This window comes from Schistocerca nitens, chromosome 10, assembly GCF_023898315.1.
Source record: "Schistocerca nitens isolate TAMUIC-IGC-003100 chromosome 10, iqSchNite1.1, whole genome shotgun sequence".
NCBI lineage: Eukaryota > Metazoa > Arthropoda > Insecta > Orthoptera > Acrididae > Schistocerca > Schistocerca nitens.
The window spans coordinates 16851734-16868436 of record NC_064623.1 but is presented as its reverse complement, the minus strand read 5'-3'; the positions used below and the strand labels follow the sequence as shown (position 1 = coordinate 16868436).

The 16703-nt window shown below is 38.8% G+C and overlaps 1 protein-coding gene across 2 annotated transcripts in view; it reads left to right on the top strand.

Annotated features, from left to right (window-relative positions):
* The first annotated feature begins 650 nt into the window (after window positions 1-650).
* The window catches only part of LOC126210466 (26S proteasome non-ATPase regulatory subunit 8), a 56524-nt gene continuing 40471 nt past the window's right edge, over window positions 651-16703 (top strand). For both annotated transcript variants that reach the window (XM_049939702.1, XM_049939701.1), the window contains exons 1-3: window positions 651-802; window positions 12962-13034; window positions 14811-14913. In XM_049939702.1, the coding sequence (XP_049795659.1) occupies window positions 695-802; window positions 12962-13034; window positions 14811-14913 (284 nt within the window). In that variant the 5' untranslated portion in view covers window positions 651-694. The remainder of the gene's footprint in view (window positions 803-12961; window positions 13035-14810; window positions 14914-16703) is intronic.

The following is a 16703-nucleotide window of genomic DNA, read 5'->3' as shown; positions in this document are numbered from 1 at the left end:
GTATGTGAGCTTTCGCAATTAGTCGGCGTCTGGCTTCACGTGTTTCGCAATTCAAACTTCGTGACGTCTCCCGCGGTTCAATACTAGTATATTGTTATAACTACACTAAGTAAATAGTTCATCAGCTTCCTTCTACTTCATCAGATTAATTCCAATTTTATGACTCTTTTAAATTACTGAATTTCACGATTCTTTGGGAGTAAATGGTAGCCCCCTTATTCATAACGAAAAAGTACTGTATTGGACACTTAAGAGCAGTTATTCATGCAGAATAAGGTAAAAATGAGAATTATTTCATTATTTTTCCATTTCAGCTGTTTCTAAGCTCTTCTATAGATCAGGTCGAGGAATAAATGCCACGGAAAGAATGAGAGCAATTGTTGCTCTTATCTAGAATTTGCATGTTTCACTTTGTCAAAATCCAAGTGTAACGTGCACTCAAAATGTTTTTAAGCACTCGGTAGCTTATTTCTAGATTTTTAAGGATATGAATTACGTGATAGTCTAAAAAAACCGTGTGAAGTTTCGTGAAGCATTCCAACTTGCTCTGAATTTTAACTGAATTGGAAGTCTGTCAATGAGCACAGAGCAAGTATGTTAGACTGTGGTATACTCAATGCTATGCGCGCTCACAGCTGTATCTTTGTCAAGGGAGCACAGATCTTTTGCCAAACATCATAATAAGGTAAGCGTCATGGCGGCAATGAAAGAAGTGGTGTCATTGTACCAGCAACTGAAAACAGAATGGAACAAGAAACCACCGAACCTGAGCAAATGTGGAGAACTTTTAACGAAATTAAAGGTAGTAATATTCTTTTGTAAAATATTCACTCAGTACTTCTTAAGTAATTTCTACTTTGTTTGGTGAGATTGTGCACGGAAAGAGGTAAATTATGTGACACCTGGTAAACCTGATACCCACACCTCAGTTCTCGATATGTTTCTGTGCTCCTTGATCATCAGTTTATCACTTTATATTTTGAAGCGGAATTTTAGTCTCTTGTCGTTCGTAGTCAGTTCAGTAAATCCAGCTAACCTCTACTCATCCCATTTGTTTCGTATCATTCCCACGACCAAGATTTCAGGGGGACGGCCACTATCGCATGATATCTCCCAATATATTAAGGCAATAAGTTCGCTTGACACGACAGTTTTGTTTTTTGAATTAACAGAGAATATGCTGGCTTTTAATTAGAAGATGCAATTTGTTTCGAACAAGATGATATTTTTTAGTGACTGCGTATGCCCAGAAATGATCTTTATGATTCTTATTTAGCTGTCTTTGTGTTCTTTCGTGGCAAATTGTCAGGGAAGCAGTGTATTAGACTTGGGCAGTTTGCTTCCCAATTTTTCAGATTGTCGCCTATAGCATGAGAATGTTTTGTGCGAAACCACATTCAGGTTGTACGTAATTGTAAGTGTTGCAAGCAAATTTTTACCACAAAATTGATCAATTAATGTAAAGAAAGAGAGAGTCATTTATTAGTATGGTAAAGCATTGCTGCCACTGTGACAGATTTCACTGCTGTCAATTATTCCTCCACATTCGTGTTGATGTAGCTATATACATGTCAGTCCCAAGCCCTACCCACCCACAAAATACTTTGGCTGAGTAGCATGTTATATGTATGAAAGGTGTGCTGTTGTCATAATAATAATCCACCAGGACTGTTTTTTCCCCCCCTCTGCTGGTTATGAGAGATGGTTAATTGTGATGTGGTGTGGTATAAAATCTTAAATGTTATTTCTCATTTATGATCCTTTTTTCAGCACAATATATTTACAAATTAGCAATGTTTTATGCAAATAGTTGTTTGTGGTTCTCTGCTGTTCTATTTTGTACATTCCTTGGATGGTGGTTTATAATTGGCACTGTATGCATCTACTTCATTGTTAACTGTAATTTATAAATTTTGTAGTTTGACATTGTTCTTCTTTGATGTATATAATATATTTAGCTCTTTGTGAATGCAAACTAAAAGTATAATTTGTATTTCTACTACAATTCCCAAACATTTTCTCCTAAATTTTTCTGTGTTTTGGATATTTGTGCAATAGGTTCACAATAATGGTATGTGGCCAAAACCAGTTGCTTGTTAATCAATTTAAACAGCAGTTAATAGTGTCAATATCATTTTGAAGTTTTATGAAAGCTCTAAGACTCAATAAATAAAAGTATTTTAATATTAGTTTTGGATAACTAAACCCAGCATTCATTGCTGTGAATACAGACAGATTGTTAACAATCTTTGCTGAATTTTGTTAGTGTGTTGTTAAGTATGTCACATTTGTTTCTTATACAAGTGCAGATGGCGTACTAGAGTCAGAGCTATCTGTCAAAGCAGTCAGGCTGGCTGGGCAATGACGGAAAGCTTAGTCAGTCAAGTACCTTTGCTTTTCCATTTTAACAAGTCATTCTAACAGCCCTTGCACAAAATGTCTTCAGAGATGGCACAAGTAGTATTGCCGTGTATGTCTGGCATGTGGTCTGATATGGATGGTGCCAATTTGATGCTTGCTGATAAGTCTCATTGCCTATGAGCTTATATTAACTGAATGCTCGATGGTAACATACTCTTTTACTTGTCCAAATATTGAAAATAAGACTATGCTTAAATTTCTATGGTGATTAAATATTCCTGTGGCTTAAACATTATGGATAATTTCCCTTGATGTGGGGAACACTACAAAAGTTGCATCCATGTATTTCAAAACAATTTCCCCTACTCCTCAGTTGCCACAACCCCCCCCCCCCACACACACACACCCCACAAACCCCCACCCCAAAAGCAGAACCCACACTTCCCTCTGTGTCTTTATACATTATTGGGGAAATAAATTGACAGCAAGGTGTGAAAGGGGATAGAGGATTGCCTGAAGTAACACCATCAAGTTGTTCAGTATATTATTAAATAAGGTCATGTGACGGTAAGCAAGAGCTGAAACAAAGTGAAATTAGCTTCACATTTTCCAATAATCAGTTGTAAAGACTCAATAGGGCCAGTCTCTCTCAATAAAGAAACATCAAAGCTCACTAGAATTATTAACTCATAAGATTCAAGACAATAGAAAATAAGTAGAAATCCAGTGTGATGAGTTTCCCTGCGGAAGGTCCTTGCAAATGCCAAATAAATAAAAAGGTGCTGCACTGACATTTTGCTCCCATTTCCAAGAATTGGGGTTCAAATCTATATCTGGCCAGCCATATTTAGATTTTCTGAATTAAGACTTGTAGTCCAGTCAATGAGATATGATCCGGGACACCTGGCAGTGCTGACATCTTTCAGCTGTGAAGTGTAAACGGCTCCAGATGGAAACAGTCCGTAGAACTTTAATAAGACTGAAGCATTACCGTAGACATGCACAAAATTGTTTTATGTGCTTGGTCGAGGTAGTCATGCCAAGCCCACTGCAAACGTCAGGGATAGTCTCTCACCAACTCTACTGTAGTACAGTGTGGTTCTTCTGGAAACAACTGATTCCCATCCACACCAGTGTTCAGTCTGAGCTTGTGTTCCATCTCATTTCATTGGAGCTCAGAATTTTGTGTGATATCAACGTGCTAATGAAAACAAGTAAAATGTGTAAGAATATATGCAATCCAATATTTTATTAGATATTCAGCATAAAACAATACTTTTAACTGATAACAACTTCGGAGTTACACTATAGCATGCTATATTAGCTTAATATGCACTTAAACAGTCAAGGAACAAGAAAAGTACATTAAGACAGTATGTTTCAGTTACTAAATTTTAAAAGTCTATATTGTTGCCATGCCAAGTACACTAATTACTAATGTGTTAGTAAAAGAAAATTATCGTTTGTCACTGTTTATTAAAATACCCTTCACTGAAATTACTTATGTACCCTACCTTACCTTTCATTTTGAAAGCAATGATTGTCCAAATACTTGTCCAAATTGTCTGCAGGCATAGGATCTTGCCAATCAGAAAGAATGTTATTGTAGGAGAAAAATGATCCCTCCACATAACATGAAATTGATGGTGGGAATTTTAGGAGAGGAAATGTTCCTGGAGAGTTGTCCACTGCACCATCTTCTTTATCGATGGCGATACTGCATGCAGTAGCAAAAGTCGAATAACCTGGTTTCTTGCAAAAATAGTGTCAAACCTACTCAGTGCCTCTGCCCAGGAACATTCCCAATCTCCATTAGCTTTCATTTGATGTTTCAACAATAGTCCTGATAGAATCTAATTCCTCAAGGTTGCTGGTAAGGGGGCTGAAATTGCTATAATTGTATTACAGAGCATTTGAATTTTAGATTCACCAGTAGTTGAAGAACCATAAAGGGTTTTATACTTGGATGAGACCTGGAGACATCAGAAGGCTTCAGGTTGATTATATAATGGTAAGGCAGAGATTTAGAAACCAGGTTTTAAATTGTAAGACATTTCCAGGGGCAGATGTGGACTCTGACCATAATTTATTTGTTATTAACTGTTGCTTAAAACTGAAGAAGGTGGGAAAAGCTAGGAACTTAGGGAGATGGGACATGGATAAATTGAAGAACCAGAGGTTGCGGAGAGCTTCAGAGGAAGCATAGGCAATGGTTGACTAGGATAGGGGAAAGGAATACTGTAGAAAATGAAAAGGTAGCTTTAAGATACCAAATAATGAAGAAAGCAGAGAATCAAATAGGTAAAAAGACATGGCCTGCTAGGAATTCTTGGATTTAATTGATGAAAGGAGAAAATATAGAAATTCAATAAAAGAAAGCAGGAGAAATGGAGTACAAAAATCTAAAAAATAAGACTTACAGGAAGTGCAAAATGGCTAAGCAGGAATGGCTAGAGGATAAATGTAAGGATTTAGAAGCATACATCACTAGGGGAAAGATAGATACCTCCTGCAGGAAAATTAAGAGACTTTTGGAGAAAAGAGAACCACCTGGCCGGAATATCGAGAGCTCAGATGGTAAACTAGTCTAAGCAAAGAAAAGGAAGGTGAAAGGAGTATATAGAGTGTCTGTACAAGGGAGATGTGCTTGAGAACAATATTATAGAAAGAGAAATAGATGACATGGGAGGTGTGATACTGAGAGAGTAACCTGCTAGAGCTCTGAAAGACATAAGCTGAAACAAGGCCCCAGGAGAAGATGATATTCTGTCAGAATTACTGATAGCCTTGGGAGAGCCAGCCATGACAAAACTCTTCCATGTCGTATGCAAGATGTATGAGATGGCCAAAATACTGTCAGACTTCAAGAAAAATGTAGTAATTGTAGTTCCAAAGAAAGCAGCTGCTGGCAGGTGTGAAAATTATTAAATTATCAGTTCAAGAAGTCATGGTTGCAAAATCTAACAAGAGTTCTTTACAGAAGAATGGAAAAACTGGTGGAAGCTGACCTCAGGGGTGACCAATTTAGATTCCTGAGAAATATAGGAACAAATGAGGCAATACTGACTCTTTAAAACTTCTCATAGAAGCTAGAGAAGGGACAAACTACATTTATAACATTTGTAGACTTAGAGAAAGCTTTTGACAGTGTTGACTGGAATACTGTCTTTGAAGTTCTGAGGGTAGCAGGGGTACACTACGGGGAGCGAAAGGCTATTTACAATTTGTACAGAAACCAGGTGGCAGTTATAAGATTCGAGGGACATCAAAGGGAAGCAGCGGTTGGGAAGGGAGCGAGACAGGGTTGTAGCCTATCCCCGATGTTATTCAGTCTGTATATTGAGCAAGCAGTAAAGAAAACAAGACAAATTTGGACTAGGAATTAAAGTCCAGGGAGAAGAAATAAAAACTTTAATGACAAACTGCCTATTGGCTTCTGTCTCAGGTTCTTCGGCCGACGTTCATGTAATGATTTTTCTGACGTTTCGCCAGCACGAGTGGCTGGCATTGTCAAAGCTTCACCCTCCATTGCCGGTGGTGAACTGGAGCCGAGCTCGCGGGCGCAGACTATATGTACCTGGCGTGCCAACGTCAGAGGGCTTCTCCGCGGTCATTTCCGGTGCGGTTCTCCTCTTGCTACCTGTGACGGTCGTTCACTGCAGTACAGGAAGCCAGGGTCCGTTTACCTTAGGGCTTTCCTCTTTCTTGTTCAAACTATTCGCGTGTTTTTGTATTTCTACAGCTTCTCTGAACAAGCGCATGTGATAATGCTTCTCTACAGCCAGAAATTCCGTGTCGGCGAATTTTATTACGTGGTCGGTCTCATTCAGTGCGTGCTCTGCCATGGCCGATTTCTCCACCTGCCACAACCTGCAATGTCGCTTATGCTCTTTAATCCTGGTGTTAATGGATCGTCCAGTCATTCCGACATAAACCTTTCCGCATGTGCATGGTATACGGTATATTCCTGACATTGCAAGTGGGTCTCTTTTCTCCTTCGCCGATCTAAGACACTTTTTGATCTTCCTTGTTGGTTTGAAAATTGTCTTTACGCCATGTTTGTGCAATATACGGCCGATTCTGTCCGTCACTCTGGGAATGTATGGCAGAAAGGCCGTACCCGACATTTCTTTTCCTGGTTCCTTACTTCGCCGAGTGTTTCGCTCTGTTACCCTTCTAATATAATTTGTGGAGTAACCATTGCTCCTCAGGACAGTTTCCAGGTGTTGCATTTCTTGTTTGAGGTGTTGCGGCTCACATATTCGTCCTGCTCTCATTACGAGTGTACTAATCATGCCTATTTTCTGGCTCGGATGGTGGTTTGACAGGACGAATATGTGAGCCGCAACACCTCAAACAAGAAATGCAACACCTGGAAACTGTCCTGAGGAGCAATGGTTACTCCACAAATTATATTAGAAGGGTAACAGAGCGAAACACTCGGCGAAGTAAGGAACCAGGAAAAGAAATGTCGGGTACAGCCTTTCTGCCATACATTCCCAGAGTGACGGACAGAATTGGCCGTATATTGCACAAACATGGCGTAAAGACGATTTTCAAACCAACGAGGAAGATCAAAAAGTGTCTTAGATCGGCGAAGGAGAAAAGAGACCCACTTGCAATGTCGGGAATATACTGTATACCATGCACATGCGGAAAAGTTTGTCGGAATGACTGGACGATCCATTAACACCAGGATTAAAGAGCATAAGCGACATTGCAGGTTGGGGCAGGTGGAGAAATCGGCCGTGGCAGAGCACGCACTGAATGAGACCGACCACGTAATAAAATTCGCCGACACGGAATTTCTGGCTGTAGAGAAGCATTATCACACGCGCTTGTTCAGAGAAGCTGTAGAAATACAAAAACACGCGAACAGTTTGAACAAGAAAGAGGAAAGCCTTAAGGTAAACGGACCCTGGCTTCCCGTACTGCAGCGAACGACCGTCGCAGGTAGCAAGAGGAGAACCGCACCGGAAATGACCGCGGAGAAGCCCTCGGACGTTGGCGCGCCAGGTACATATAGTCTGCGCCCGCGAGCTCGGCTCCAGTTCACCACCGGCAATGGAGGGTGAAGCTTTGACAATGCCAGCCACTCGTGCTGGCGAAACGTCAGAAAAATCATTACATGAATGTCGGCCGAAGAACCCGAGACAGAAGCCAATAGGCAGTTTGTCAACAAGTGGCGACGAAAGCCTTAACAGTTTTGTAAAAACTTTAATGTTTGCTGTTGAGATTGTAATTCTGTTAGAGACAGCAAAGGACTTGGAAGAGCAGTTGAACGGAATGGACAGTGTCTTGAAAGGAGGATATAAGATGACATTGACAAAATCAAAATGAGGATAATGGAGTGTAGTCAAATCAGGTGATGCTGAGGGAATTAAATTAGGAGACAACGCACTTAAAATAGTAGGGGCCTAGATGAGTTCTGCTCTTTGGCCAGCAACATAACCATGATAGTCGGAGTAGAAAGGATATAAAATGTTGACTGTCAATGGCAAAAAAGCATTTCTGGGAACGAGAAATTTGTTGAAATTGAATATAGATTTAAGTGTTAGGAAGTCGTGTCTGAAATACTTTTCGCGAGTGTAGCCATGTAGGGAAGTGAAACACGAATAATATACAGTTTAGGCAGAAAGAGAATAGAAGCTTTTGGAATGTGGTGCTACAGAAGAATGTTGAAGATTAGATGGTTAGGTCAAATAACTGATGAGGAGGTACTGAGTAGAATTAGGGAGACAAGAAATTCGGGCACAACCTGACGAGAAGAAGGGATTGGTTAAGAGGACACATTCAGAGGTATTTTTCTTGAAGTCTGAGGGTATTTCTCCTGTCTTATACATCTTGCTCACCAGATGGTAGAGTTTTGTCAGGACTGGCTCTCCCAAGGCTATCAGTAGTTCTGATGGAATGTTGTCTACTCCCAGGGCCTTGTTTCGACTTAGGTGTTTCAGTGCTCTGTCAAACTCTTCGCGCTGTATCATATCTTCCATTTCATCTTCATCTACATCCTCTTCCATTTCCATAATATTGTCCTCAAGTACATTGCCCTTGTATAGACCCTCTATATACTCCTTCCACCTTTCTGCTTTCCTCTCTTACCTTAGAACTGAGTTTCCATTTGAGCTCTTGATATTCATACAAGTGGTTCTCTTTTCTCCAAAGGTCTCTTTAATTTTCCTGTAGGCAGTATCTATCTTACCCCTAGTGAGATAAGCCTCTACATCCTTACATTTGTCCTCTAGCCATCCCTGCTTAGCCATTTTGCACTTCCTGTCGATCTCATTTTTGAGATGTTTGTATTTCTTTTTGCCTGCTTCATTTACTGCATTTTTGTATTTTCTCCTTTCATCAATTAAAGTCAGTATCTCTTCTGTAACCCAAGTATCTACTGCTGGGCAACATGTCTGGTGTAACTTAATTAATTATATGCACAAAACCATTCTCTTAAATGGTTTATTAGTGAAAACAGAATGAAAGTATCAACAGTAGTTCATAGACACACATTCACACACAGACGACCAAAAAAAGGGTGCAGTGGGTGATTTGAATTTAGTAAGCTGTGTAGATGGGTTCATATCCTTACATCTATACAGTGTACTATGAATTTTCCAGAGGTGTTTATTGGGATAGCAGGTACTTTTACTGTAATTGTTAATAAAGGATGAGGACTATATAATGTTTACTTGATAGGCAGTGCAACAATGGCCTTCACTCTTACCACAGAATAAGCTTGTAATGGTGGATGTAATAATAACGTAACACTAGAACATTGGGCTCTTGCAAATGGATGATAGTGGCTTACTTGGATTTTGTCTGTGCTGTTTCTACTTTGGCATGGAGACTGGTATCTGCCATGCAAATACAAAGTATCATATGTAACATGGTTACAGACTTTTTATTGCCTGTACCTATCTTTGCTTCAAAGAGTGCTAGAACAGCAAGGTATGCAGGGGACCTTCTGTGAAGTTTCTCAAGTAGGAGATGAGTTACTGACACCATTGAAACATTGAGAACTAATTGTGAACCTCGCCTGCATAGCTTGGTCAGTAGGAGCATTGTCACTGAAATGCAACATACCAGGTTAGTCTTGGTCTAACACAGTTTTAATCTGCCAGAAAACTTAACATCTAATTTATCAGACTCCGTATGAATAAAGTTCACATAAGAATACTTGCATGTGTGGTGCCTTCAAGTACTCAAACTTCCACTGTCACCTTGCAAAATTTGCCCTTTCAACTGGATTATTTGGAGCTTATATAAAACCTGCTGCAAATAAGAGGCTTCCAAGTGTATTACATTAGAAATGTACATGTTTTCTATGACAGGGTTATTAATTTTGTAATTTTTTTTGTATTAAATTCTGCATATTGGATGTTAGTCACAAGAACGTGAGTAAACAGTAGGTGGATATTAAACAAATAAATTGGTTGCTAATCCTGGGCATCAAAGTACTTCACTATCAGATTTTTCTTATGATAGTGCTTGGAGATAGTGGGTTTCTTACCTTTTCTTATGGCACCACACAGTAGAGTTATAGATTGGTATTGAAAGTTGATTAGATCCTCTATTGTTTAATTTTCATTTGTTCATTTTTGTGAGGAGCTATATTTGATGTAACATTATTTGGTTTTATTCACAACTGTCTGCACATAAGAGAATTTAAACTTAATGCCAAACTAACTTTTCAGATCCTTATTATGTCTGTATGCTAGCTTTAACCTCACAGGTTCTTCTCAATAAACAAAGGATGTGTGTCCAGTTTCTGTTGTCTGTTTTCCTACCTGTGCCTCAGCAAGGCTGCAGATGGACAATTAAAACATGAAAAACACAGAACAAAATTTACATGATTTGCACACAGGCTTCACAGCTTTCCCTCCCATCTTAGGTGAAATTTCTAGGCTGTTCCAAAAGTCTCAACTGTCCACAACAAATATTTATTACCCTGGTTGTGAAGCTGTTGGAAAGTAACTAAGCTAGAAGCACTGTGGTTGTGAACATCATCTGCAAAATGTAAGCCTTTCAAGGCTAATTTACAGTTGGGGAAAGAAAGGCTGCTGATGCCATACCTGGAGAATGTGTGTTGGACAGTCACGTTGCATTTAGTGGGAAAGTTGAGCATGCAGGTGTTGTGGATATCCCACAACGCATGACCATGGTGCTTCGAGCAATTCCACAAAGAAACATTTGGTGACAGTTTCCAACAGCTTTCCAGTCCATGTCAGAAGTGCTTTTTAAAGCTAATGGTGATTACTTTGAAGGCCACTAAAGGCATTTTCTTTGCAACTCTTGTTTCCTTTATTTTCTGAGACCATTTACCTAACTTTCTAGGTACAAATTTTAAATGAGTTGAACTCAGCAGAATGTGGAAGATATTCGGAACAAAGACTTAAATTGGACACAGTGTGTAGTTTTGAATTATCGTGCCATTCTAGTACGGCATCATTCAGCAAACTGCCTTAGGAGTGATCTTCAAAACATCTTTGATATTGTTGTAAAGGAAAAAAATTGTGGAACTTAAAACATTTCTTTTTGTATGTGTGTGTGTGTGTGTGTGTGTGTGTGTGTGTGTGTGTGTAATCATCATGATAGTTCATACATTTATTGAAATGGAGTTCCAGCTGTCATATCCCTTCTGCTAAAAATGTCTGCCACCCGTCTTTGGAGCCTTGGTGTCTCTGTACCCTGCCATTTCTCACTCGATGTGAAAAGTTGCCAGTGAACTTGTGTCCCATGTGTAATTATTTTAGTTTTTCTCTTGTGTTACATGTGTTTTAATTGCAGTTTCAAAATGTTTTTCATTTGTCCATCTTGTGGGATGTTAGGTAGTGTAATTTTGCAGGCTACCACGAGTGACACTGTGAGAGTGTGAGTGTAATTATGTAAGTTCAGTTCTTAATTCGTGTGATGATATTGTCTCTAGTTGCTTTATAATATTCGAGGTATTTTGTCTTTCCATCATACAAGAAAATGCATGTATTTGTCACCAAACGTGTGTAGTTTTTTTTTTTTTTTAAATGTAGCATCAGTGCTGGTGTTTTTATGCCTGGTTTTCACTCACATCAGGATTTTTTAGTTATTCCTTTGTTTGGCACGGTTTATTCTGGTCTAATTATGCATTGCTTTGCAGAACTAGATATTTTTTGATGCAAAACACCACAATATAGTGCCAGTAATATAGTTCAAATGTGTGTGAATTCCTAAGGGATCAAACTGCTGAGGTCACCAGTCCCTAGACTTACACACTACTTAAACTAACTTATGCTAAGAACAGCACACACCCCCATGTCCAAAGGAGGACTCGAACCTCCGGCAGGAGCGGCCGCAATCCGTGACATGGCGCCTCAAACCATGCGGCACTAATGTAGTGTTGCTATATTGTGAGGTGTGCAAAATGTAGGAATAAGTGAAACAAAATGTGTAGGCAGATGCTGTTCCTTGATGTAAGAGAAAACCAGCATAATATATCACCCCAATGCAAAGACAGATTTAAAATACCTCTAATGATTATATAAGACTTACTCGTAATTGTTGTCAAACACTTTAAACACATTAATCATATGTTTCTCTTCCGTTTTGTAAGTGTGTGTGTGTGTGTGTGTGTGTGTGTGTGTGTGTGTGTGTGTCGAAAGAGATATGTATAGGTAGTTTTGTTGCCAAATCAGGTCTCTACGAAGAGAGATGTCGTACATTGTGCATCACAATGACATGTGATGACAGCATGCCATTAGTTTGATTTGAACTGGTTTATGCAGCTATTTTATGGTCTCATAATTGCAGCTGTGTTGGGAAAATAATTATGTTTAGTGTCAAGTTACCAAAGATGTGGCAACACACTCGGAAGGTTGGTTTTTTGTGTAGTAGTAACAATTGAATTTGTCATGGTACTAATGTAAGAATGCCCTGCCCAAGATCGCTGCACTCTCGAGGAGGTCTCAATACTTTGAAAGTTGAAATACACAGATCACTATATGGCGTCAGTGTCAACGTAGTGCTTGTGTAGTGTTGACAAGTAGTTAATTCTTTGATAGTGTCACTCATCAAAGCTGATGGGTTGTTTCATAGTATTTACTGCTTCAGAATTTCTTAATTTATGTTTGAACTGGAAGCAATGTATTCAGCACACATCACAAACCACAGTGTGCTTTAAGAAGTCGTCTCATTCAATCTTACTATGTTTCATTAGTGTTACACTGACGACCACATAACATTCCTAAAATCCGGTGCATGTTGTGTACCTTCTTCCTCTTGTTTTGGGGGAGAGGGCAGGTGTGAGATGATCCTGCTACTGCTGTTAACATTGCAGTTACCATCATATTGAAGGGGACTTACTATGGCAAAGTGATGATTTATCCTTCTGTTATATGTTTAATATACATAACAAAAATTAATACCTATATTAAAATCGGAAGTTGTGTTTCATGTTTAAGAAAGAACATCACAATGAATGTTGTTTCATATAATGCTTGTGTTTAATGGGACTGATTAATATTCAGACCACGTGGGAAGAAACTGATATTGAGTGAAATACTATCTGTTGTACACTTACTGTTTAGCTTAAGAATAGCCGTATAATTCTTAGTATGTATCTTCCTTTCAGGTTGGCCTTACACATTTAATGTTCTTGCCAACTTCCAACTCGACTGCTTCACAGCAAGAGCTGTTACTTGCAAGTGAGTATTTGATTTCTATACATAATCTTGTTTCTAAAATGAATATTATCTACAAACACATGAAGCTGAATGGACGTCACAACTGTAGCTCAGTAGACTCTTTTGGATTATCTGATAATGCTAATTTTGGCGATGTGAACCATTTAGTGTATATTGTAATGTTCACACAGTTCTTGGTTCAGTTTTTCCCACTGAGTAAGGTGTTGCAGGATTTGTGATGATGGACTTAACATTAAAGAGAAGCAGGTTTTGAATCTCTATCCAGCCATCCAGATTTATGTTTTCCATAGTTTGTCTAAATGAGTTACAGTGAATACCAGATTCTTCAAAAACATGGCCAGTTTGCTTTCAGACAGTACTATTTCTGAACTTGTGCTCAATTTCTCATCTAATTGAAGAAAATATTAAATACTAATCTTCCTTTTACAGTTTTCCTCCAATTTGCATTTCAAATAAAATGGTAGGTAATCCAGTTGAACCAATCTTAGTATGAAACTAATTAATCATGATAACATATGCTATAATTGGATATGCACAATGATTACAACTTTTATGATTTGCATAGTGGCGCAACAATTTTACTGTCAGGTGTGAATTTTGGCTAGTGACTCTTGATGCCCGGTACTTTAGAAGACACTTGGTACTGTACTTACGTACCTTCAGTAAACTTGCAAATGATAAGAATAAAAAAAATAAGACAAATGAAGAAATAACTTTGAAGTACTGCACACAAAGTGGGAAAACATTGAGGCACAAGAAATTACAAAGCCATAAAGTAAGTATGGAAATATTAAGAAAAATAGTGCAATATCTTTCCTTTACAATTGAAATGATCATTAATGCCCCTAATGTAATATCACATTAAACTGAAAGCAAGTGCACATTAACCTTACTTTAACTTGACTGCTTCGTGGATTTTATGGAAAAGAAAAGCTTGTTTTAAAGAATTTTTTCCTGTACTTTCTTTCAAATTAATTAATCTGTCATGCAATAAGTAAACAGGAACATTCTGTAAAGTGCTATTGTATCAGGTCAAGAAGTACTTGGCTTCAGGCAAGCAGTAGTTGTATAGGAATAAAACCTTTCCAGATAACCTGATCAAAAAGTCACTGGGGCTTACAGTTGAAAAATATTTTATTCAGACACTGGTCTTAAACTCAAGCGATTCTGATGTTGTGGAAGGTGAAATCCTGTGGCATCAGTTCACAGTAATAATGTGTGTGGAGGACTTTTGCAGCAATAATGCATGTATGTAGAACTTTTGCAGCAATAATGCGTGTGTGTATGACTCTCTCTAAAGAACTTGGTAGCAACATGTTATCTCCGTGTAATGGCTTACATTGTTATTAGCTGTATCACAATGTGGCACACACATTCAAATCTATCTCCGTGTCTAAGTTTTTGTCTCGCTTCCATTCAGAAGTGCAACTCCTCCATGTCTTCGACTAAAAGTTCCTTGCAGAAGCAGTCACCACTAGTATACTTCCTTTGGAAAGTCATTGTTTGCAGAAAGTTCTATATGTGACTTTTTAACAGTGTTAGATACTTCTCTGTTGCATCCCAGTGCTTACTAAGTATGTTTTACATTTAAACAATTTTAAATCAACTGTCCTTAAAATAATTTCCACGGAACATGTAGATGAAAAAGTCCTTAAAATGGAATGTTTGACTCTGTTAGTGTTACAGATGGAGTAATTGCTCAGTTGTCAGAGATTTTGTGTTCATTCACTTCATTTTTTAAATTTCCATATTGCTGTAATTTTTTTAATCTTCCAGGAGACATTCTCGAGATCGGTGCTCAGTGGAGCATTGCTATGAAAGATATACCCTCATTTGAGAGATATATGGCACAACTGAAATGTTACTATTTGGATTACAGGTAAGTTGACCTGTGTTTCGCTGTCTTGTTGCTTGGTCAGAATCATGGCATGCAGTATTTCTGTCTGATATGATGGCTGTCTGATATGAAGAGGGGCAGCAGCCTTTTCAGTAGTTGCAAGGGCAACAGTCTGGATGATTGACTGATCTGTTCTTGTAACATTAACCAAAACGGCCTTGCTGTGCTGGTACTGCGAACGGCTGAAAGCAAGGGGAAACTACAGCCGTAATTTTTCCCGAGGACATGCAGCTCTACTGTATGATTAAATGATGATGGCATCCTCTTGGGTAAAATATTCCGGAGGTAAAATAGTCCCCCATTCGGATCTCCGGGCGGGGACTACTCAAGAGGACGTCGTTATCAGGAGAAAGAAAACTGGCGTTCTACGGATCGGAGCGTGGAATGTCAGATCACTTAATCGGGCAGGTAGGTTAGAAAATTTGAAAAGGGAAATGGATAGGTTAAAGTTAGATATAGTGGGAATTAGTGAAGTTCGGTGGCAGGAGGAACAAGACTTTTGGTCAGGTGATTACAGGGTTATAAATACAAAATCAAATAGGGGTAATGCAGGAGTAGGTTTAATAATGAATAAAAAAATAGGAGTGCGGGTTAGCTACTACAAACAGCATAGTGAACGCATTATTGTGGCCAAGATAGACACAAAGCCCATGCCTACTACAGTAGTACAAGTTTATATGCCAACTAGCTCTGCAGATGATGAAGAAATTGATGAAATGTATGACGAGATAAAAGAAATTATTCAGGTAGTGAAGGGAGACGAAAATTTAATAGTCATGGGTGACTGGAATTCATCAGTAGGAAAAGGGAGAGAAGGAAACATAGTAGGTGAATATGGATTGGGGGGAAGGAATGAAAGAGGAAGCCGCCTTGTAGAATTTTGCACAGAGCATAGCTTAATCATAGCTAACACTTGGTTCAAGAATCATGAAAGGAGGCTGTATACATGGAAGAAGCCTGGAGATACTGACAGGTTTCAGATAGATTATATAATGGTAAGACAGAGATTTAGGAACCAGGTTTTAAATTGTAAGACATTTCCTGGGGCAGATGTGGATTCTGACCACAATCTATTGGTTATGAACTGCAGATTGAAACTGAAGAAACTGCAAAAAGGTGGGAATTTAAGGAGATGGGACCTGGATAAACTGAAAGAACCAGAGGTTGTAGAGAGTTTCAGGGAGAGCATAAGGGAACAATTGACAGGAATGGGGGAAAGAAATACAGTAGAAGAAGAATGGGTAGCTCTGAGGGATGAAGTGGTGAAGGCAGCAGATGATCAAGTAGGTAAAAAGACGAGGGCTAATAGAAATCCTTGGGTAACAGAAGAAATATTGAATTTAATTGATGAAAGGAGAAAATATAAAAATGCAGTAAATGAAGCAGGCAAAAAGGAATACAAACGTCTCAAAAATGAAATCGACAGGAAGTGTAAAATGGCTAAGCAGGGATGGCTAGAGGACAAATGTAAGGATGTAGAGGCTTGTCTCACTAGGGGTAAGATAGATACTGCCTACAGGAAAATTAAAGAGACCTTTGGAGAGAAGAGAACCACTTGTATGAATATCAAGAGCTCAGATGGCAACCCAGTTCTCAGCAAAGAAGGGAAGGCAGAAAGGTGGAAGGAGTATATAGAGGGTTTATACAAGGGCGATGTACTTGAGGACAATATTATGGAAATGGAAGAGGATGTAGATGAAGACGAAATGGGAGATAAGATACTGCGTGAAGAGTTTGACAGAGCACTGAAAGACCTGAGTCGGAACAAGGCC